The sequence below is a fragment of the Alligator mississippiensis genome, chromosome 5 (assembly GCF_030867095.1).
Source record: "Alligator mississippiensis isolate rAllMis1 chromosome 5, rAllMis1, whole genome shotgun sequence".
Lineage (NCBI taxonomy): Eukaryota > Metazoa > Chordata > Crocodylia > Alligatoridae > Alligator > Alligator mississippiensis.
In genome coordinates, this window is record NC_081828.1 from 133,555,604 (window position 1) to 133,574,268 (window position 18,665).

The following is an 18,665-nucleotide window of genomic DNA, read 5'->3' on the forward strand; positions in this document are numbered from 1 at the left end:
AATTAGCCATTTACTTTGGTGCCTTAAATACCTAATTTTGTTTCCAAGTTGAAATTTTGCTCCTTTTTTCAGTGCAGTTTTAGACATTGTTCATATGCACTATTTGAAAGGAAAACTAGGTTTTTTAAGTGCGCAGAACTATTGCAAAAACTCCTTGTACAAAGACGCCTGGTATCAACTTTTTTTAATTGGCTTGGTTTTAGTCACAATCTCGTAGGTTATTTTTATTCTCTACTGTTAACCCTGGAGCTGCAATAAATTGAAAACAGTGTGTGTATGTTTCATGTTTTGTGTAATTTTTTTTTATTTCCCCTGTAGCTATGCAGTGGTTCTGGAATAGCGGATCTGCGAGCAGGAAGTGGTTTTACTGATACAGGCCGAACAGCTCTTGATAACAAAACATCATTACTTAACACGATGCCTCCCCACTCTTCACCACGTTCACGAGATTATAACCCGTATAATTATTCAGATAGCATCAGTCCTTTTAATAAATCTGCTTTAAAAGAAGCCATGTTTGATGATGATGCAGAGCAGTTTCCTGATGGTAAGTCTTAATTAGAAGGAAAAATGGTAAGTTTTTTTTTTCTGAATTTATGAACGATAGCCATACAGTTTTAGCACCATAAATTCAAAGGCTGAGCTAAACTATTAGCTGTATATAAAGGTATTTGAAAGAACAGGTGTACTGAATGTAATAAATCATATTTGTTAGACTTAATTTATTGGATAGCAGTCCTGTCAAGTGAAATTTTGAATGAAGCAATCTTGTAAAAGCAAATAGAATTCTAATACAGTAAATACTGTAGCATTAATATCTTTCCTTGTAAATTCAAAGTATTCTGGGAAAAGTAAAGGACTCGGTTAAAGAAAGAGAATTGTTATGCTTTATTTTATGCTATGTGGTTAAGCTGCAGTTTCTCTAAGTATATTTTAGTGCATGACTGGCAAAGGAAAGTTGTTCCAGATGATGTTGCTCTATACTACTTTTAAAAAAAATTTTCATGGGGAAAAAATCTCTGCAATTTACATAACAAAAAGCAAATGGGGCCACGTTGGTTCCAGCTTCAGGTGAAAGATAAACTGGGCAGGGTTTTGCTGGTGAAATATTTTTATTTGAAACAGAAGTCTGGTATTGTGTGTTGACTAAACATTATAGGCAAAGAAAATGCACCTGCTGAATAGATTAGTATATTTAACCCACATAAACATAGATGTTTAGCTTGCTGCTTTGTAAGCTTTTAAATTGCATTTTAAGCTTTCCCTATGTATGTTCTTGTAATTTTTGTCAGCAAAAGTTTTATTTAGCATGTTTCCTTTTCATATTCTACATTGCTCATTTGTCTTCCCTCATTCAACTAGCTCATGGTGTTTTCTACGAAGTGCAGTCTTCAGTCTGTTGTGAACTTTTTGCCCAGTTTTCAGTTGGCCTGCCATATTTTTTAACCCAAAAAATTGATAATCATTTAGAAAACACTGGCCCTTTCTCCCCCCCCCCCAGGAAGTTTTGTTTGATATATCTCCATATGTAGCAAGGATCCTAGGATTATGCATATGACTGTATCTACTGAGCCCTCCCTCCTTCACTACTTCCCCTATCTAGTTTAGTTAGTACAGCATTCCTTGATTACTTAAATTGATATTATTTTCAGTTAAATTTATACTGTCCACAGATTTTAAGCGGTGTCTACTCTGCTGCCTCTATCCCCTTGTCCTCCCCCTGCTCCCTGACACTTTCAGGCAGGGTTCTGGGCCTGGCCCAGCACAGCCCAACAGCATCAGTTGCAGTAATGTAAGCTCCAGTCCAGTCTCAGACCAGGGCTGCCACTGCGAAGCTTGGTGGGAACCAGAACACTGTGCGTTCTGGAACAGAGCCTAAGCCACAAGGGAAAGGTAAGGTTGGGGGGGGGGGTCACTTAACTCCCCTACGACCTGCCTCCTGCCACTGCTTTCCCCCCCGACAGTGGTGGAAGTAGGGAACAAATTTAAGACAACCCTCCGATAATTAGCTCCTATACATGAAGAATTAGAACAAATGTATAAATATTGGAAAGTTATCTTAAATTTGAAGTCACCTTAGAGTCAGGTAAATATAGGTATTTATTTGTTCCCTGTCTATTTTGTTCAGTATGTGACTCATGCATAACGTTTTCAGCAACAACCTCATTTTTTTTATGTTATTATTTATTTATTTATTTTGGAACCATACCTCTAACTTTAGATTATCTTCTTTTTTTTTTTAATGAGAGGCTGCTATATTAGCATTTACTGGCTTTTTCCATTCTGATGTGTTGTCAGAAAGGATACTGAGATAGACTCGGGTAGAGTGGGACAGTCTACTAGGGTAGCTTTACTGCCTCCCTTTGATTGCCCTTATGAACTGTGAGGAGTCACAGCTATTACTCTTTCAACCATCACTGGTAAACATCTTCCCTTCCACTTGAAGGAACGCACAGGTACATTTTCTATTCCAACTTCTTCCCTACCCCATAACCCACAAACATGCAACATACCTGTTCCTTGGGAGTCCCAATTTAGTTAAGTAGTGAAGTATATAAACATTATTTTAGACAGCCTCACATGCAGTTGCAGCTAGTCATGAAGCCTGGTGAATATATCTGAACCTAAGTAAATTGGATGATGGAAAAAATACCTCTCTTCATCCAAATCAAACATAATTGCTTTAAGAACAAGATCATCAAAATTGGTCTTCCTTGCTCTGTCACATTCCTTCTGATTTACAAAAAAGAAAAAAAAAAGATGTTGGTTAGGAGAATCTAAGCTTACTTTTTGCATTTTATAAAATTTTTTACCATTACTATTTACTAATCTTCAAATTATTTTGTTCTGAGTTCATACCATACTTGGAATACTTTTCTGGGTCCCAAAGAATAACTATATTATAAAATGTTAGTCCTGTAAAAACTGCTAAATTCTTAATTCATGAACTGATACTGTTACGTTTGAATGCTTTTAACACGAACAAAAATTTATGAGGCTATCATGCTGATAATTGTATCATGGACTGATAGGACCTGTTTCCCTAATTTAATGCCAATATGTGTTCTCGGTATGAGAATTTATCATGGTAATTTATCTTCAAAACCTAGTACACAGGTTTTGGCAGTAAAAATAATCACATTACTTCAGCAAAAGTATGTTCTCTGTTCCAGTCATCTCTACTAATTATAACTGTCATAGGGTTGAAGCAGAACACAATTTCAGTCTGTCGTGTAGGTTAACTTTAATTGTCCACTTAAAACATTCACAATGCATGCATTATTAATTGTGTAAACTCTAACATGCTGATTAATAGAGGCAGGAGGAGAGGGATTTCTATAACCAACATTTTTGTTTTCATGTCCTTGGCTAGTCAGCCAAATCAGAATGCAAATGGAACAGGTGAGTTGTCTACTGTGAACAGAAGAAAGAGTTATGATTTAAATGTGCTCTAGATGCTGAACCATTTACCAAGACAGTAGAGAGATTCACTTTTGGGGTTCACTTTTTACTAGTTTATTCTCCTTAACCCATCCTCTTACAGAATAGCAAAAGCAGAAGAATAATCTCACAGACTGTGTTTAATTGATTAGATCACAAGGAAAAATCAACAAAAAATGGTTCTTGCAGAAATATTTACTTTAATATTCATATTGGCACCCGCTGCTTTTTCTTTTAAATTTGAATGTGCCCTTGGGCACATAAATGTTGGGAACCCCTGCTCTAGATTACTTGGTTTGCTTACGCACAACAGTAATCTGAGAGAGGGGGAGGGAATTTGTTTGTTTGGAAAGCTGCTGGTTGGGGCAGGCAGGGAGCACTGGTGCAAGAGTTGCACAAAAGCACTGGTGCAAGGGTTAGGGGAGGAACCCTTTCTCCCAAAGGGAACTCAGCTCACTTCTCATTAGTATCACAACTGAAGGTATGAGAGGGGTTGACAGTAGGGCTGTGTGAAATTTCACCGACCGTTTCGGTTCGACACTGTTTTGACTCACTGAGCTCGAAACAGCAAAATCGAATTGAAATGAAAGGCGTCAAAACAGGCTCAAAACAAAACAAGTCGAAATGTTTCGAGTTTTGAAGCAGCCAGCAGTGAGGTGGTGGGAGATGGGAGAACCAGGGCTGTGCTCCCAGAAATAGCTGGGAGTGCAACCCTGGCTCTCCCTGTCACCTGCCGCGGGGCTGCGGGAAACTGATCACAGCGCAGAGGAAGGGAACTGAGCCCGGATTTCCCATCCCCAGCCCAACCTAGCACTGCTTCCCTCCTTCGTCTGGCAGGCAGATCGGGGGCCCGCAGCCCTGATCTGCCTGCCAGATGAGAGAGGCTGTTTTGAGCTTCCCCATTATAGCTAATGGGTGAAACGTCAAAACAGCCTCACCATTTTGACAAAGCAAAATGGAACAGCTGTTTCAAATCAAAATGAAATTCAAAACAAAATGCTTTTCCATCAAAACCTCGAAACTCAAGTTGAAATGGAATGGTGCCGTTTCGCACAGGCCTAGTTGACAGTTCCTGCCAACAGCTCTTTAGCTCCCCTTGCTGATGAGTGCTGGCAGAGCAAGTTCCCAAGGCACTTTTTTTTCCCTCTTTTGGGTAGCATGCTCTCTGAATGTGATGCAGGGCATGTCCATCAGGCAACATGATGAGTTTGCCCATAAGTTTCCATCAGGTGATGTTACTTGTTGCTTGATGAAAATAATATCTGCCAGGGGCCTTTAAGACCTATGTAAAAGGCATGTAAGTTTCTTTTCCAGAAGCAGAATATATTAGTATTTGGTAATGGAGAAAAGATTATTTGGTAATAATTGAACTCGCATGGAGACCAAGGTTTTAAGTTTGAAGATTTGCAAGCATCCTAGGGTTTTTTTGCCCAACCTGTATAAATGCCAACTTAGTTATCCATGCTTCACTCATCACCATAGTATCACTTCCTGCAGATTTAAAATTATTCTGCATACACAGTTTGTCTAAATGACAGTAGTCAGAGCAGCAACAACCTTAAGAAATTCCCATGGTCCTCATTAACTTGGTGTTGCTGCAGCTTCACTTTTAGTGCTACATTTTCATGTAGAAGGAATATTTGTTGGTACAATATGTAGAGAACTCCCACAAGTGCAATGAAGCATCAATTTCCTTTTAACCCCTAAAAACTAAGCCACATATGCTTTAAGTTTCTTACTTAAATGGGTTAAATGCTAATTATGGGGTAGGGTGAGAAGGGAGTATGCTCTGTTCATCTAGGAACAGATGTTTCCTGTGTCCTTGAATAAGTTGTGCCTGTGCCTATCCCAGACCAAAAATATCCCAGGATAGGCATATACACGCGTCACCCTTCTAATCAGGGATTAGTGATCATTTGAGTACAGTGCTGCTTTTCTGCCATTGATTCAGTGATGAAATTTTGGGATAACCATACAGATGTACTTTGCGATATCCTGGGGCAGTATTTCCCAACCTTTTCTAGGCCAAGGCACACTTACATTAATAAAATTTTTCCACAGCACACCTGTTAAGGCATTCCCCATCCTCATACCTATTGTAGCTCATTGCCATGGCAAAATTCCATGGCACACATGTTCATTTCTACCGCTGCACACTGGTTGGGAAACATTGTCCTGGGGTAAAATCTTGGTACTTCTTAACTGGGAAACGTTTTTAGGATTTATCCTGGGACAGTGGACATGGATGTCTTTACAATTGCAGTTTGGTCTAGGATAAAAATGGCTTATCCCAGGATAAATGTGATACCTGTTTGCAGCCTATCTAATATAAAAAAGGTTTTAAAACCTTCAGTTTCAACACTGGAAGATTTAAAACCGAAATTTTGTTTCTCAGCATTATCCAGACACTGTTTTGATACAGCATCATAAAGGACTGTTGGCTATCCTGAAAATAACAGTATTTAAGTATTTATTTTGATGATAAAACTATTTTGGCAAACAGATATGAGGAAAATGAAGTCAGTCCATCTTAACACTAGTCAACTTAGAAAGTGTCTCTGAGTAGGACAATATACGTAGACACTGATGTTTATTGCACCTACAATTTTAAGGAATATGTCCATTTATTCCTTTTCAATAGAGCCTCCCCTGGACCATTCTGATCTGGTTGCAGAGTTACTGAAGGAACTGTCAAACCATAACGAGAGAGTTGAAGAAAGAAAGGCTGCCCTCTACGAGCTTATGAAATTGACTCAAGAAGAGTCCTTTGGTGTTTGGGATGAGCACTTCAAAACAATACTACTCCTGTTACTTGAAACACTTGGGGACAAAGAGGTAAGCTCAGACAAACCCAACTAAGAAAAAGTTGACAACGTACAGATATTTCTTTTGATGTTAGGGACCATTTTTCAGTAACCTGTTCAGTTGTTCGTTTTGCATTGGCTTTAACATGCACCTCTGTGAAGGGGATTAGACAATAAATGTTGCTAGAAATAACTTTTTTATGACAGTAGGCAAATTATAAGTAAACAAGAAAAATTTTAAATTTTGAATAATCTAAGTGTCACAAACAGTGAAAAGCTACCCTTGCTAAAACTCAGTAAGCGGCCCTTCACCCGAAATAATTGCCTGCCCCTGGCTTGGGGGCACGCACATGGAATGGGAGTCAGTATGTCTAGCTATAGGGAAAGCCTCCAATAAACAAAAACTAGCATAATGACTGTTGTTTTCAGATACCAATTAAAAAGATATTAAATATAAAGTAACGTAAAAATCATGAATTGTATATTAAAATGGCACGCTGCGTTTGGCTTACTTTGTTTCAGCCAGTGTTTGTGGTGATTGATGGTATAGTGGGTATTATGCACACAAGTAGGAGACTGTTACCTTCTTGATCTAATTTGTATTCTAAATCAGGGCTGAGCACTTGAGCGTACTTGGGGGGCCACAGGCAGTCCCAAGCCATATATCACATTGGCTACTCTCTCTGGGGTCTCTCCCCTGCAAATCCCCCCTTTCCCGCGGTCTCCTGTCTCCTGCTGAGTGGGCAACACCTAGTAGCACACACATGTGGGTCCTTGTCTGCCACATAGCAGAAGAAGAGGCTACCACTAGAGCCTATAGGCCTCCAGCTGGATAGCTGGGGTTTAAATGGATGAAAAACTTAAGTTTGTTTAGAATAATGAAATATTAAGTACATGGTGTGTGTATACATCTTTCAGTCCTTTTTGGAAGGGAGATTTTTTTCCCTAGCTTTCCAGTGGGACATAAAAATTACCTGTGGCACAAAACTTACTAGCTCATTGGCACTCTCCAAAGTCTAAAATCCTAAAAGCAAAACAATGCTATTTATAGAAAGACATTTAGAAGAGATTGTAGAGATTTCTAAAATGCAGTAGTTAGATTTGTCAAAACTATGTGTGTTCCTTGTAATCGGACCTGAAACTAAAGCTCATGGCTAGTTGGTGATAGAGATTCAAAAATGATAACAGTGACACACTTTTGTAAATCCTACTGTGAATTACAATATTTTGTAAAATAAATGTTATAAATAATCCAATAGGGTGGCTTTTCATATTATTGCCACATGCTAGGATTAACACATTTGCATCTTTTTTGATTTGTAGATAATGCTGATAGCCCAAATGTATGCCAATAAGCTCTTTGATTTATTTTATATGGAATGAGGGGTAGGGAAAAGAATGGGTTGCCTTAAAGATTATTTTGTTTATTCCATTTACAGAAAGATTGGGTGCATATTGTATAACGTGGGGTTACAGTGTAACTTGCTTTGTGTTCTGTTTCCAACTGCCAAGCTAATGTTAAAGAGAGATCATCTAACTAAAGAGAAATAACCTAATTATTTAAAACATTTATCTTTTAGCATGCAATCAGAGCTTTAGCACTGAAAGTTTTAAGAGAAATTCTAAGGAACCAACCTGCAAGATTTAAAAATTATGCCGAGCTTACAATCATGAAGACTCTAGAAGCTCATAAGGATCCTCATAAGGAGGTTGGTTAGTTCTGTTTAAAGATGTGACAGATTGCAAATCAAATGTAATGCTTAAAGCCATGTGCTTGATAAATTACTCAGTTTGCCAATAAGTGAGTAATTGGTCTGATAGTTTAGGATTTTTGCCCTGGTATTGTCCCTTAACAATGCAGATAAAGTCAATTATATATGAGCCTCCCATGATTCTCTAGGTGCTACTGGTGGGACTGTTTTCCCATCTTTAGCACTTTGGCTACTTAGTCTGGAGGTCTGGGGAAGGGAAGTTATTTTCAGGGAGCTCTGTAGTTCCACTGGACTTAGGCTGGTAGGAGACAGAACTGAACCTGACAAGGGATCAGAACTCTATCCCATGCAGTTCCCTAACCAAGTTTTGCCAGTAGTTTGAGAGTTCATTTTTCATATTATTTTAGCAGCAGTTGAGAGAGAAGGAGTAAAGAATGATACTACTGATAGGACTAATCAGGTAGAGGGGAGCAAGCTTGGGAAAGAAGAATAGCAATAAGAGAAACAGGGATATTGGAAGTGTAAGACAAATAAAAGGGAAATCACAGGCAGAAAAGATCCCACCTTGTGGAAAACATGCACACAAAGGCTTAAACAGGAAATGTAAACAGTGCCCACCAAAACACTAAGCAGTTCATTATTGAGGTTGGTAGGCAGAAAAACTCAGAAAACCTTTTCTGTAATTTTTAACGTTAAATTTTCACTCATTTTCTTTCCTTTTTTTATACTCTGTGGAGCTGATTGCCAGAGCTCAAGTTTTGGAAACTTGATTGCAACCTCTCCATTTTCTTGTCTTCTCCTACTAAACTGTTGATTAATTCCTTCCTTTTTCCTCCACCATTTATGTCAGATTTATTGTAACATCTTCTCCATTCCATTCATTCTTCCAGTCCTGTGCTTTCATTAAATGAAGAAGTGAAACAAAAGGGACAGAGCTGAGGAAGAAATCCCACCCTCCTGAATCCATACCGTTCCATGCTAGCATCATCAGAAGTGGCAGGATTACCTCCTGCTTCCCTCTGTGACACTAGAAACAGACATGGCAACTGGAAGTGGAATGTGTGTTTAGCCCCCCAGAATCAGCCAGAAAAGAAATGCAGGCAGTTCTAGAGTATCCATCACAAGTAGCACCAGAGAACAGCTCCCCTGTATATCGGCAACCGAGCTGAATGAACTGCCAGCCAGCAGGACACACAGTTACAGAAGCATGCAATGTGGGGGAAAAACCCTGTCCAATATTGCCATTTGTAACTTGAATACTCATTTGCTAGCTTTCAACTCCTAATTCAAGATTTAATGCTTATTTTTCATTTTTTTCTAGATGTATGCAAACGAGGCTTACTTTTAGAAGTAAAACTATACTTTTGTAAAAAAAAATTCTCTTAAACCAAAAAAATCTGCCTCCCTAATCAAAAGGACCTGCAAAGAAGTAATGAACTACAGCAGGGAAATCACAATCGAAACTGAAGAAACAACTTAGAACCTTGTGCATGTGTTGGGGTTTTATTTTGTTTTCTTAATCCCCAAGGTTTTATTTTATGCCCACTAAATTAAAATGGTGGGTTTTTAATTGAAACCCACTGTTTCAATTTTTCTGTCACATTATGGTGAGGGGCCAGATCCTTTTTTTTTTTGTCAGAGTCAGAGCCTGCCCGCAGCCAGGGGGCAAGTTGCTGGCGGACTGAGCAGCTCCTCAGCTGTGGGTGTCCCTGGTCTTTCCCTCCAGTGGCAGGGCTGCCCAGGCAGGCTGCTTGTAGGCTAGATGCTGCCGCAGCTCAGAGGCAGCACCCAGCTTGGTCCAACTCTTCACTGAGCCCTCCCACTGGAAGCCCACTGGGCACTGCTCCCTGGGCAGGCTCAGGGAAAAGTTGGATCGGGCCAGGTGCTGCCTCTGAGCTGGGGCAGCAGCCTGCTCCGGCAGCCCTGGGGGATGCTGCTGCCACAGAGGGAAGGACCGGGGCCCCCACAGCTCAGGGGCCACACAGTCCACCCGCAGCTCACCTCCCGGCTGCAGGACAGACAGGCAGGTTCCACCAAAAAAAAAAGAATCAGGCCCCTTTCCACTTCTTTCTTTAGCAGGTACTTGAAAGGTTCATTACTTCCTTCAGCATTTCCCTGCTGCAGTTCCTTACTAACTTGTGAAAGCAGGAGGTAAGGGTGCTAAAGCCTGCTTGTCTCTCCCACAGCTGGGGGGCCACCTGATGGCTCCATTGTTGCAATTTGCAATATTGCAAGCTAACCTACATCCAGATGTGGTTTAGTTTTCAATGATGCAGTCATTTAAAAAATCCAAAACTGGCATACATGTAATGTGTGACGCCATTAAGCATCACAAATTACATTTATGTCGCATGTACATCGTAACGACCATCACGTGTACAAGCGCCCTTACAGTTGTCAAGGTTGGCAGTGACATAGCAGTTACTAAAGAGGTTCTAGACCAGATTTAACATTCTTTGTCAGGCAGGTTGGAGGAATGTTGATGACTGTATTGGCACCATATAAACATTTGTTTTAGATTATCGTTAAGGGCCACATTTCCTGAAGTACTCGATGTCCAAAGCTTCCATTTAGGAACTTTATGGATACTGAAAAATTCTGAAAGTTTACTTGTTGGGGTTCTCTTCTGATCCAAATGTTTTTTGTAGTATTTAGAGCAGATAATGGGTAATTAAATTATGAATAAAATGTATCTGGTTTATTGTAAGGCTCAAAAGCAGAACTGATAGAATATAGACTGTATAAACACTTTTGTAAATCATTATTTCTCAATGTCTTTATTTAATATTCATGTAGGTGGTGAGATCTGCTGAAGAAGCTGCTTCAATGCTAGCCACTTCCATTAGCCCAGATCAGTGCATCAAAGTTCTTTGTCCCATTATCCAAACTGCAGATTATCCGATCAATTTGGCTGCAATTAAAATGCAGACAAAAGTGATAGAAAGAGTATCTAAAGAAACTCTAACTCAGCTTTTACCAGAGATTGTGCCAGGTCTAATACAGGTAAGAACCTATTGTAAAGATAAAGAATGAAAATAACTTAAAATCTCTGCAGCATATCACTCAGCTTGCATGAGTTTACATTTGGGTAATAGATGATTGCATCTGGTTTATCAGTCATGAGAACATGTTTTTGACTGTCAAACTGCTAAAATTAATTGTACCTAATTAGAACCCAAAATTTTACTTTGTTCTTAAAGAATAAGATAATTGCATTACATTTTAACTTAAGGGACTATGAATATAGTACTTCTAGGAAGTGTTTCTCAACGTATGGGTCATAAATGGCCTTTAAAGCTCTTTCTTTGTTTCTGAAACTGTTAAAAACAATGTGTGTGATCTGAGTTTTGGGAAGTGAAGTCCAAGAGATGACTCTGCAAGGTTGTACAAATAAATAAATGGTGGAGAGTCAGTTTGAGGCACCATCATGGAAGAATCCCAGGTAGAGCTCACATGGTTTATTTGTCTGGATGTATGTACAAGAAAGTCTACAAGAAAGTCCTGTTGGAGACGAGAACAGTTCTGGCCTCAATCCAGGCAGGCTTTTCTTTGGCATTGGTAACTGCCTTTTCTACACATGGTACTAGTCAGCAACTCAGCAGTGTGAGAACTGGATTCCTTAATACTTGTGCCTAAAACACTTTGCTTCTGCATCCAAGTAGTTACTCCATGGTCTAGCCAAACATCAGATCGATAACCCTTCCTTCCATGTGCTTCTTTCTTCAGACCTAGCTTTCTTTTCTCCTTTTACAGTGTCTAGCCATACACTTGCCTCTAATCACTAGGCACTGGACACCATTTGTGATGGACACTGCATCTGGCTACCTATTTGTCCATCTCCTTTTTATGGATCCCTCTCATAAGAGCCTTTTTAAAAAAAGCCACTGTTAAGTCCCTAAGCAACACCAAGGGAAAAGATGGTATATCTTCCGTTTTTTCATCTCCAGGAAGAGTGATGGCCTGAGCCCTATCCCAAGATCTCAGAAACCCCAAGTACAAAAGAAAATGTGTAGGTTCTTGAGTGTATTTTAGAGGACCCTATTCCTACTTTATTCCAGGGATACTGGCATGTGATTTACCTTAAAGGACACGGATGTTCATGTAACATATTCAAATCAAGTACCTGAGGCACTCTCATGTAATTTGTTCACAACTTGGCAAGTCTTTGCCAAGGTCCTTGTAGTATTTGCAGTATACTTCAGATGTCAGCCCAGAATTGGGTTTGTACTTTATTGTGTTTATGTAAGAGTTGTATACAATCTCTTTTCTGATGGAAAACCTGTGGCTTGAGCAGAGTCCAGGAATATAGGGGAAATGTAATACAGGTCTTATGGCCTTGTTGATCTAGATCTCATTTTTTATCCATCTGAACATGAGAATCTTAAAGCTCTGCGCAGGAGATTTTCATATACCAAACGGACATGACTTTCAAAGAAACAGACTATCCTAGAGTGCTCCAGCAGCTTCACTGGTATGAGAACATGGACATTTTTCCCCATGAATGGTACTTTTTGCATGCTATTATCTCATAATCCAACACAGAACGCCATGAACCTAATCGCAATAACATTGACTCTCTTCTCTTTCACCCTAGTATGCAGGTTCATTTAGAACTTGGTAAACATTTGCCCCCATTGCAGAAGCCTTGTCTGTATCGGACCTAAATCTTATTTAACAAAATTGATCAGCTTTTCTTAATGAGTGTCTTGCTGGCTTTTCTCTTGTGTGTTTATCAATCAAAATAGCCTTCCTAATAGCAGTAAATCTGGGAGGAAGAGTAAGTTCAGTGTTTTGATAGCCATTCTTGCTTATATTATGGCCCCTCAGCACAAAGGCATTATGAGGCCTCATCTGAACTTTGTGCCTCAGGTAGTCTCAGGTTTCCTTCTTTGCATCTAAATATGGACAAGCGATTCCCTTGGGTGTGACTGGAAAATAATATTACAATCAGCAACGGAAAGACATCTGGGGGAAACAAAACCTGCCCTTTAGAAAATTCAGCGTTATATATAGCATATGGGGAGATATGGGAGGAGGAACCAAGTACCATACAAAGATTATACCACTGGATTATGAGATGTGTACAGCACTCTGCTACATTTTAGCTGGAAAACCAGTAACTTCTGATTTAAATACTCCTTTCCCCAGTCACCACCGTCTCCATGGCATGCCTTGCTAGGTTCTCTTGATGGAGGTATGCAGAACAGTAGCTAAGGAGCTTGGTGCAACATTATTACTTGGCTTTAACACTGCACTCTCATATTCAGTGTAGGAGAAATGGTGTAGCAGTCTGTGCCTGACTAAGAACTTCTTACCCACCCACCATCATCCTGGAGGAGTGCTGTTTGCTAATATTCCACAAGTATGAATGGACAGAGGCCCTTAAAGATTATGTTACTTAACAGTAACACTTCTTGGAGATATGCCTGTTTCTATTCATACTACCTTCCTGTTCCCTGGTATCTGAGACCACTCTGTCTGCAGGACAGCAGTGTTACAGTGAAGGCAATGTGATACTATTCTCTTGAGATTTTGTGTAATTGTGTAACACTGTAATGGAGACACAGTTTTTCAAGGCAGTTCTGCACTTCAACACCTTGCATGCTATATATCTATAAATATTACAAAGGGATGACTCCCAAAGACAAAAGCTACTGGTAAGTAACCTTTCTTGCATAGGCAGTCTTAATTTGTTTGACAATCTAAACATTTAGTGTAGTTTTTTTATATGTATCTATAAAAAGGAAAAGTAAATTTACTGCTGGTTTTAGTCATTAAGTAATATATTAGTAACATTGATTTTGTTGTTTTCTAGGGCTATGATAATTCAGAGAGCAGTGTTCGTAAGGCTTGTGTTTTCTGCCTTGTAGCCATCCATGCAGTAATTGGCGATGAACTTAAACCACATCTTAGTCAACTCACTGGCAGTAAAGTAAGTGAAAGATAATTTTCAGCTATCCATAATTTCATGTGTATGTGTAGTTGGAAGCGTCTGTTCAAACTAAGATATGTAGGACATATTTGAAGGACTGATGATCAGGGTTAATGAAGCTGCTACCAAATTAATAATCTTTGTGACTGAAATGTAAGACTCAGAAGCTTGCAAACCATAAATTCAATTATCCAGTTCTTATACAAGTGAAGTTTCTATTAGAAGAAATGTCCGATTAAAACACATATTCTGCTGTTTTAGATTTAGACTTGGTTATATAATAGATTATCAAAAGCAAAATCTTTTATGCATCAGAATTTAAATAAACATTTTAGTTAAAAAGTTAGAGATTACATTTGTATTACATTTTTATGCTTGAATGGACTATAAAAACTTGTATGTATCAGGCCATCCCACAGTTGAACCTAGTAAGTATTGCTTTGCTTTTCTCCTCTAATTCTCCTCTATACATTTCTATATAATGTTGCCTTTTTTAAAGCTCACTGTTTGGTGAGAAAACTCAGCCTACCTTGCCTCTATGTTCTCCTTGATTTCTTGCATACCATAATCCTCTTAGTACTTCAGTGTTTTATAAATTAAAAAAAAAGAATCTTACAGCTTTTAGGATAGCTTCAAATCAGCAGAAAATTTTAGTTTCATTGACATCTCCCATATAGAAGACTTTACATGGAAACAACTATATGCTAATTTTATTAAAATTTATCCTTTTATCACATAAAATAAACATAAGATTATATTTCTATAGTGTGGTAAGTGATAGTACTGTAAATATTCCTCCTTATGCAAAGTGGATGTATCCTTATTTGGCTTTTACATGGCTTTGCTTAAGGTGACCCTGGACAAGATAGAATTTTTAGGAAGTAAAAGGACCACTGAAACCTGATCATTAAAGACATTCAGAACCCTAACAGTGACTGTGACTAGAATTAAATGAGTTTTCCCTGATTAAAAATATACCAGCTTAGTCAAGTTGGCACTGAACTTGGGAAGTAAGCAATATTAACTTCAGCTCAGCTATTTTAGCTCTCTTGTTGCATGTTTCAGATAGGTTGTACAACCTCTAATGAAGAAGGTTGGTCTGAAGTTTTCTGTAGAAGATGGATTAAAAAAAAAAAGTTCTTAACTTTTTAAATCCACAACTTGAAGCTAATTTTCATTTTCACCAAAGGGAAAATAGTTCAGTATTTTATTTCTGCTGGGAGCCTTATTTAAAGATTTTACTATTACACTTTGTCTCTGATAAATACTAAATAGTGAATTTCTGGATTCAATCTGCAGATGAAATTACTGAACCTTTACATCAAACGTGCACAGACAGGCTCTGGAGCAGGTGATACAGCAACAGACGTTTCTGGACAAAGCTAATGAATCTGGCGACAGTGAACCAGGTCTCCTAAAGAAAGAACAGACCCTCATCAGTGAAAGGAAAATTCTCACGTTCACCTTTTCGAACTCTTCTCGTTCTGTTTTGGGTTTTTTGTTTGTTTTGGGGGGATTTTTTTCCTTTAACCGGAGGCTAACCTCAGCCTGCATGTGACTGTTGCAGTAGAGTTATTCCAAAACCAAGGAGAAACAGTATTAATATCAGTTGATAAAAGAAATTAATTAAAAAAAAAAATCTAATCCATCACTTTTCCTGTTCACACTCCTCTGTGTCTTCCCATTAACTTTTGCCAGTGTTAAATTGTATTTAAAAGAATTTTAAAAATTGCTAATTAAACAGGAATGCTTTAAGCTTTAAAATTTAAAAATCTAAATTCCTTTGCTTTCATTTGGCTGCAGAATAACATTTTTTATTGTTCTTTTGTTTAAGTATATCATGTTCTTTGCTAGAAACAAGAAATGGTGTGAAACAAGGCAGGACCAGTCTGAACTGCATCTAGACTCGGTCACTGTATTGGTGGTACATCATCTTATTTACATCTTGTTTGGGGTACTACGGAGACTGAGAATTATACCTGTTTAAAAAAAAAAAAAAAAAAAAGCTGGATTGATCCTGTTCTGTAAAAGTGATATTGTTCATTGGTTGTATATGTTTGTCCCATAAGTAAGAATTTAGAATGAGCAGTAGGGGACTAGTACCACTAGTACCTCCTAATGTGGAAGACAGCCTTTTCAGAGTACAGTGGTACAGAACTGGTGATAGCGTGGCAGCCTGCTATCTTGCAGCACAGTAAGCGATCACTTGATGGACATGAACCATCCTTGTCACCATCACTTCTTCAAGCAGGATGCCTTAGAATGGAGTGCTCTGACCAAGCATGCTCAGTACGTATTTATATTTATCACTAGACTGTTTCCTCTCAACCTAATTGCTGGAATCAGTAGTTTTGTATCATAAGTCACATTGGGGATATATGACAGCAGTGCAGAGGCGTGTTTATTGGTTATCTTTCTAAAACAGTAAGATTTTTCTGCACTGAATTTTAGGGTGGGGGGAGAATCACAAGCGCTATGGATCTTGCCACTCTTTAATTTAAAAAAAAAAAAAAACAGTTTTGGATGAGTTGGGAAAGCTACACCAAATTATTTGCATGGTTTCCTTGAATAGCATTGTCAAGACCCATCTGGATTAAGGTGTGGAAATGTTTTCAGGTTGTTTTTTGCATTTTTTATTTTGGTTAATTGTGAATAATGCTTCTCTGTATTTATGAACTTGATAACGGAAAGAGAACAAAGATCAAGTAAATACCTGTCCCTAAATGTCTTGTTTCTCAGATGTGATCAGTGAGCGACAAGCTACTTATCTAAGAGATGGGGTAAAACAGCACCCTTTCCAGGAATGATGGAAATTAACGTTTTTTTGGGGGTTTTTTTACCATTTCATTGTCTAGTTTTAGGAAGTGTGTCCTGATAAGAGAGAAAATAGCAGTGCCAAGGATGTTCTGTGCTAGGCTAAAATTCTCTCTACCTCTTCAGGGTGATTACTTTTGACTGAGCTGCTGCCCATAGTGTCTTGTGGAAAAGCTATCTATGGAAATCTTTTTTTTAATTATTTTTCAGATTATCATTTGTTACTGTGTATTCAAAGCCGTATTCTACAACACATAGGCAAATATCATGACAAACTGCTAATGCACTGTACTTACTAGTTACCCTGAATCACAAAATTGAATAACAGTGGAGCTGAATACTTGCAATTGCATACATTGACAGGTCATTTTCACTTTGATTTGAAGTGAATCTGATAAAGAGGAGACATGGTTGTTAAGCAATTTGCTGTTGTTGCAGAGATCTGTCCTATTGGAGAAAAACTGTAGAAATGTATGTAAAAACTTTTAAAAAAGAAAAAAAAATTGTCATTTGTCATCATCCCTTGTTTTAGCAGCTGCATCAGGAAAATAGTATCTCCCCTTTCTTTCCTCCGTTGTGTAACATTCTTGTTGTTTTCTACTGGTTAATTACATTGTGTATTTATAGTTCTATGCTTACCATTGTGCATATACTGGCAATAAAATGTACATAACATTACTTGAAAAAATTAACCATGTATATAAGCTGTATTTCTGTTTTATTGAATCATGTTCTATATGACAGATTATAAATGTCATTGACATCATACAACCAAAGCAAATGGTTGTAGAAGAACCTGCATACTTGCTCTGTCCAGAATACTGTTCTTCTATACTGCTCATAAGCATAACTAGTATGCCATGAAAGCACACTATTCATATAGCTACACAACCAAAAGCAGTCGCTTCAGAGAATGAATAGAATATTTTAATTTATAACAGTTTATAACTTTTATTGACCTACCAAATCTCATTTGTTAATTGGGAGACAATCTCTTGGAAGAAGTTTTAAGGTGTTTTAGAAATACCCTTTTAGCAAGGAACGGTCTTGCTATCTATATTTCACTAGTATTGAAAAACTTTTTTTTTTAATTAAACAAATGTGTAGTCAAGTTAAACAGCCCTACTTTTAGCCCCAATTGCATCTTAATTTGGTTTTGCTCACAAATTATTCTTCTAAAGCGGTCACTTCAAGAGGACTTTAGCAATTGCAGTCTGTCACAATCAGAGTTTTGTTCCATTTATATTGTAAAATAAGTATGTTGAATTGTGCAGTTGTAAAATATGTTTGTGGTCTGCTGTGTCATATTTTTTCCTTGACTTGTAGGACAGAACCTAGTAGCTCACATTTCTTCCTAAATTAAATTATAGGCTCAGAAATATTTTTTTACATATATGGAGGGGTGCCTAACATGTTTTGACTAAAGTTATATTTTACAAATCATTTAATTTTTTTAGTGTAGACATAAATAATTTTCGTGTTCTTAAATTAACTGTAATAATTATTTTATCTGACCATTCCTGTCAGTCAGAATAGAGATTGCTGAATGTAGACCTCCCTGCATACATACTTGTAGGCTTCTAGTAATCCTACCCTGAATTTGCAAAGTTGGATAAGAAGATAATGGTGGCAAGCAAACAAAAAAAGTAAATGTTTACTTTTGTTGTAAGTATAGAGTGGTCATATACAGGTATTTACATAAGCAAAGCAAATGTTATAGACCTGGTAACACTAGCCTGTGTTTCAGAAAACAATTTATTGATTTCAGTATTCCACTGTTTACATTTGTTGATAGGGAGTAAGTATTATGTTCTCAGCTAGACATAGTTACATTTCCAGCTAGGGAACTTCCTAATTATCCAAATGGTGGCTACCACAGATTTTTAACCAGTATAATAAGTACAAAAAGTGTGTGTGTGTGTGTGTAACTTTATCAGCAATCAGAGAGATTTGTAATCAAGC

At 38.0% G+C, this 18,665-nt stretch overlaps 1 protein-coding gene across 25 annotated transcripts in view; it reads left to right on the forward strand.

Moving 5' to 3' along the window:
• The window catches only part of CLASP2 (cytoplasmic linker associated protein 2), a 218,126-nt gene extending 200,731 nt beyond the window's left edge, over nt 1-17,395 (forward strand). For all 25 annotated transcript variants that reach the window (XM_059728738.1, XM_059728722.1, XM_059728727.1 and 22 more), the window contains 6 exons: nt 319-547; nt 6,083-6,276; nt 7,826-7,954; nt 10,754-10,960; nt 13,773-13,889; nt 15,189-17,395. In XM_059728738.1, the coding sequence (XP_059584721.1) occupies nt 319-547; nt 6,083-6,276; nt 7,826-7,954; nt 10,754-10,960; nt 13,773-13,889; nt 15,189-15,275 (963 nt within the window). In that variant the 3' untranslated portion in view covers nt 15,276-17,395. The remainder of the gene's footprint in view (nt 1-318; nt 548-6,082; nt 6,277-7,825; nt 7,955-10,753; nt 10,961-13,772; nt 13,890-15,188) is intronic.
• Nucleotides 17,396-18,665: the final 1,270 nt, after the last annotated feature.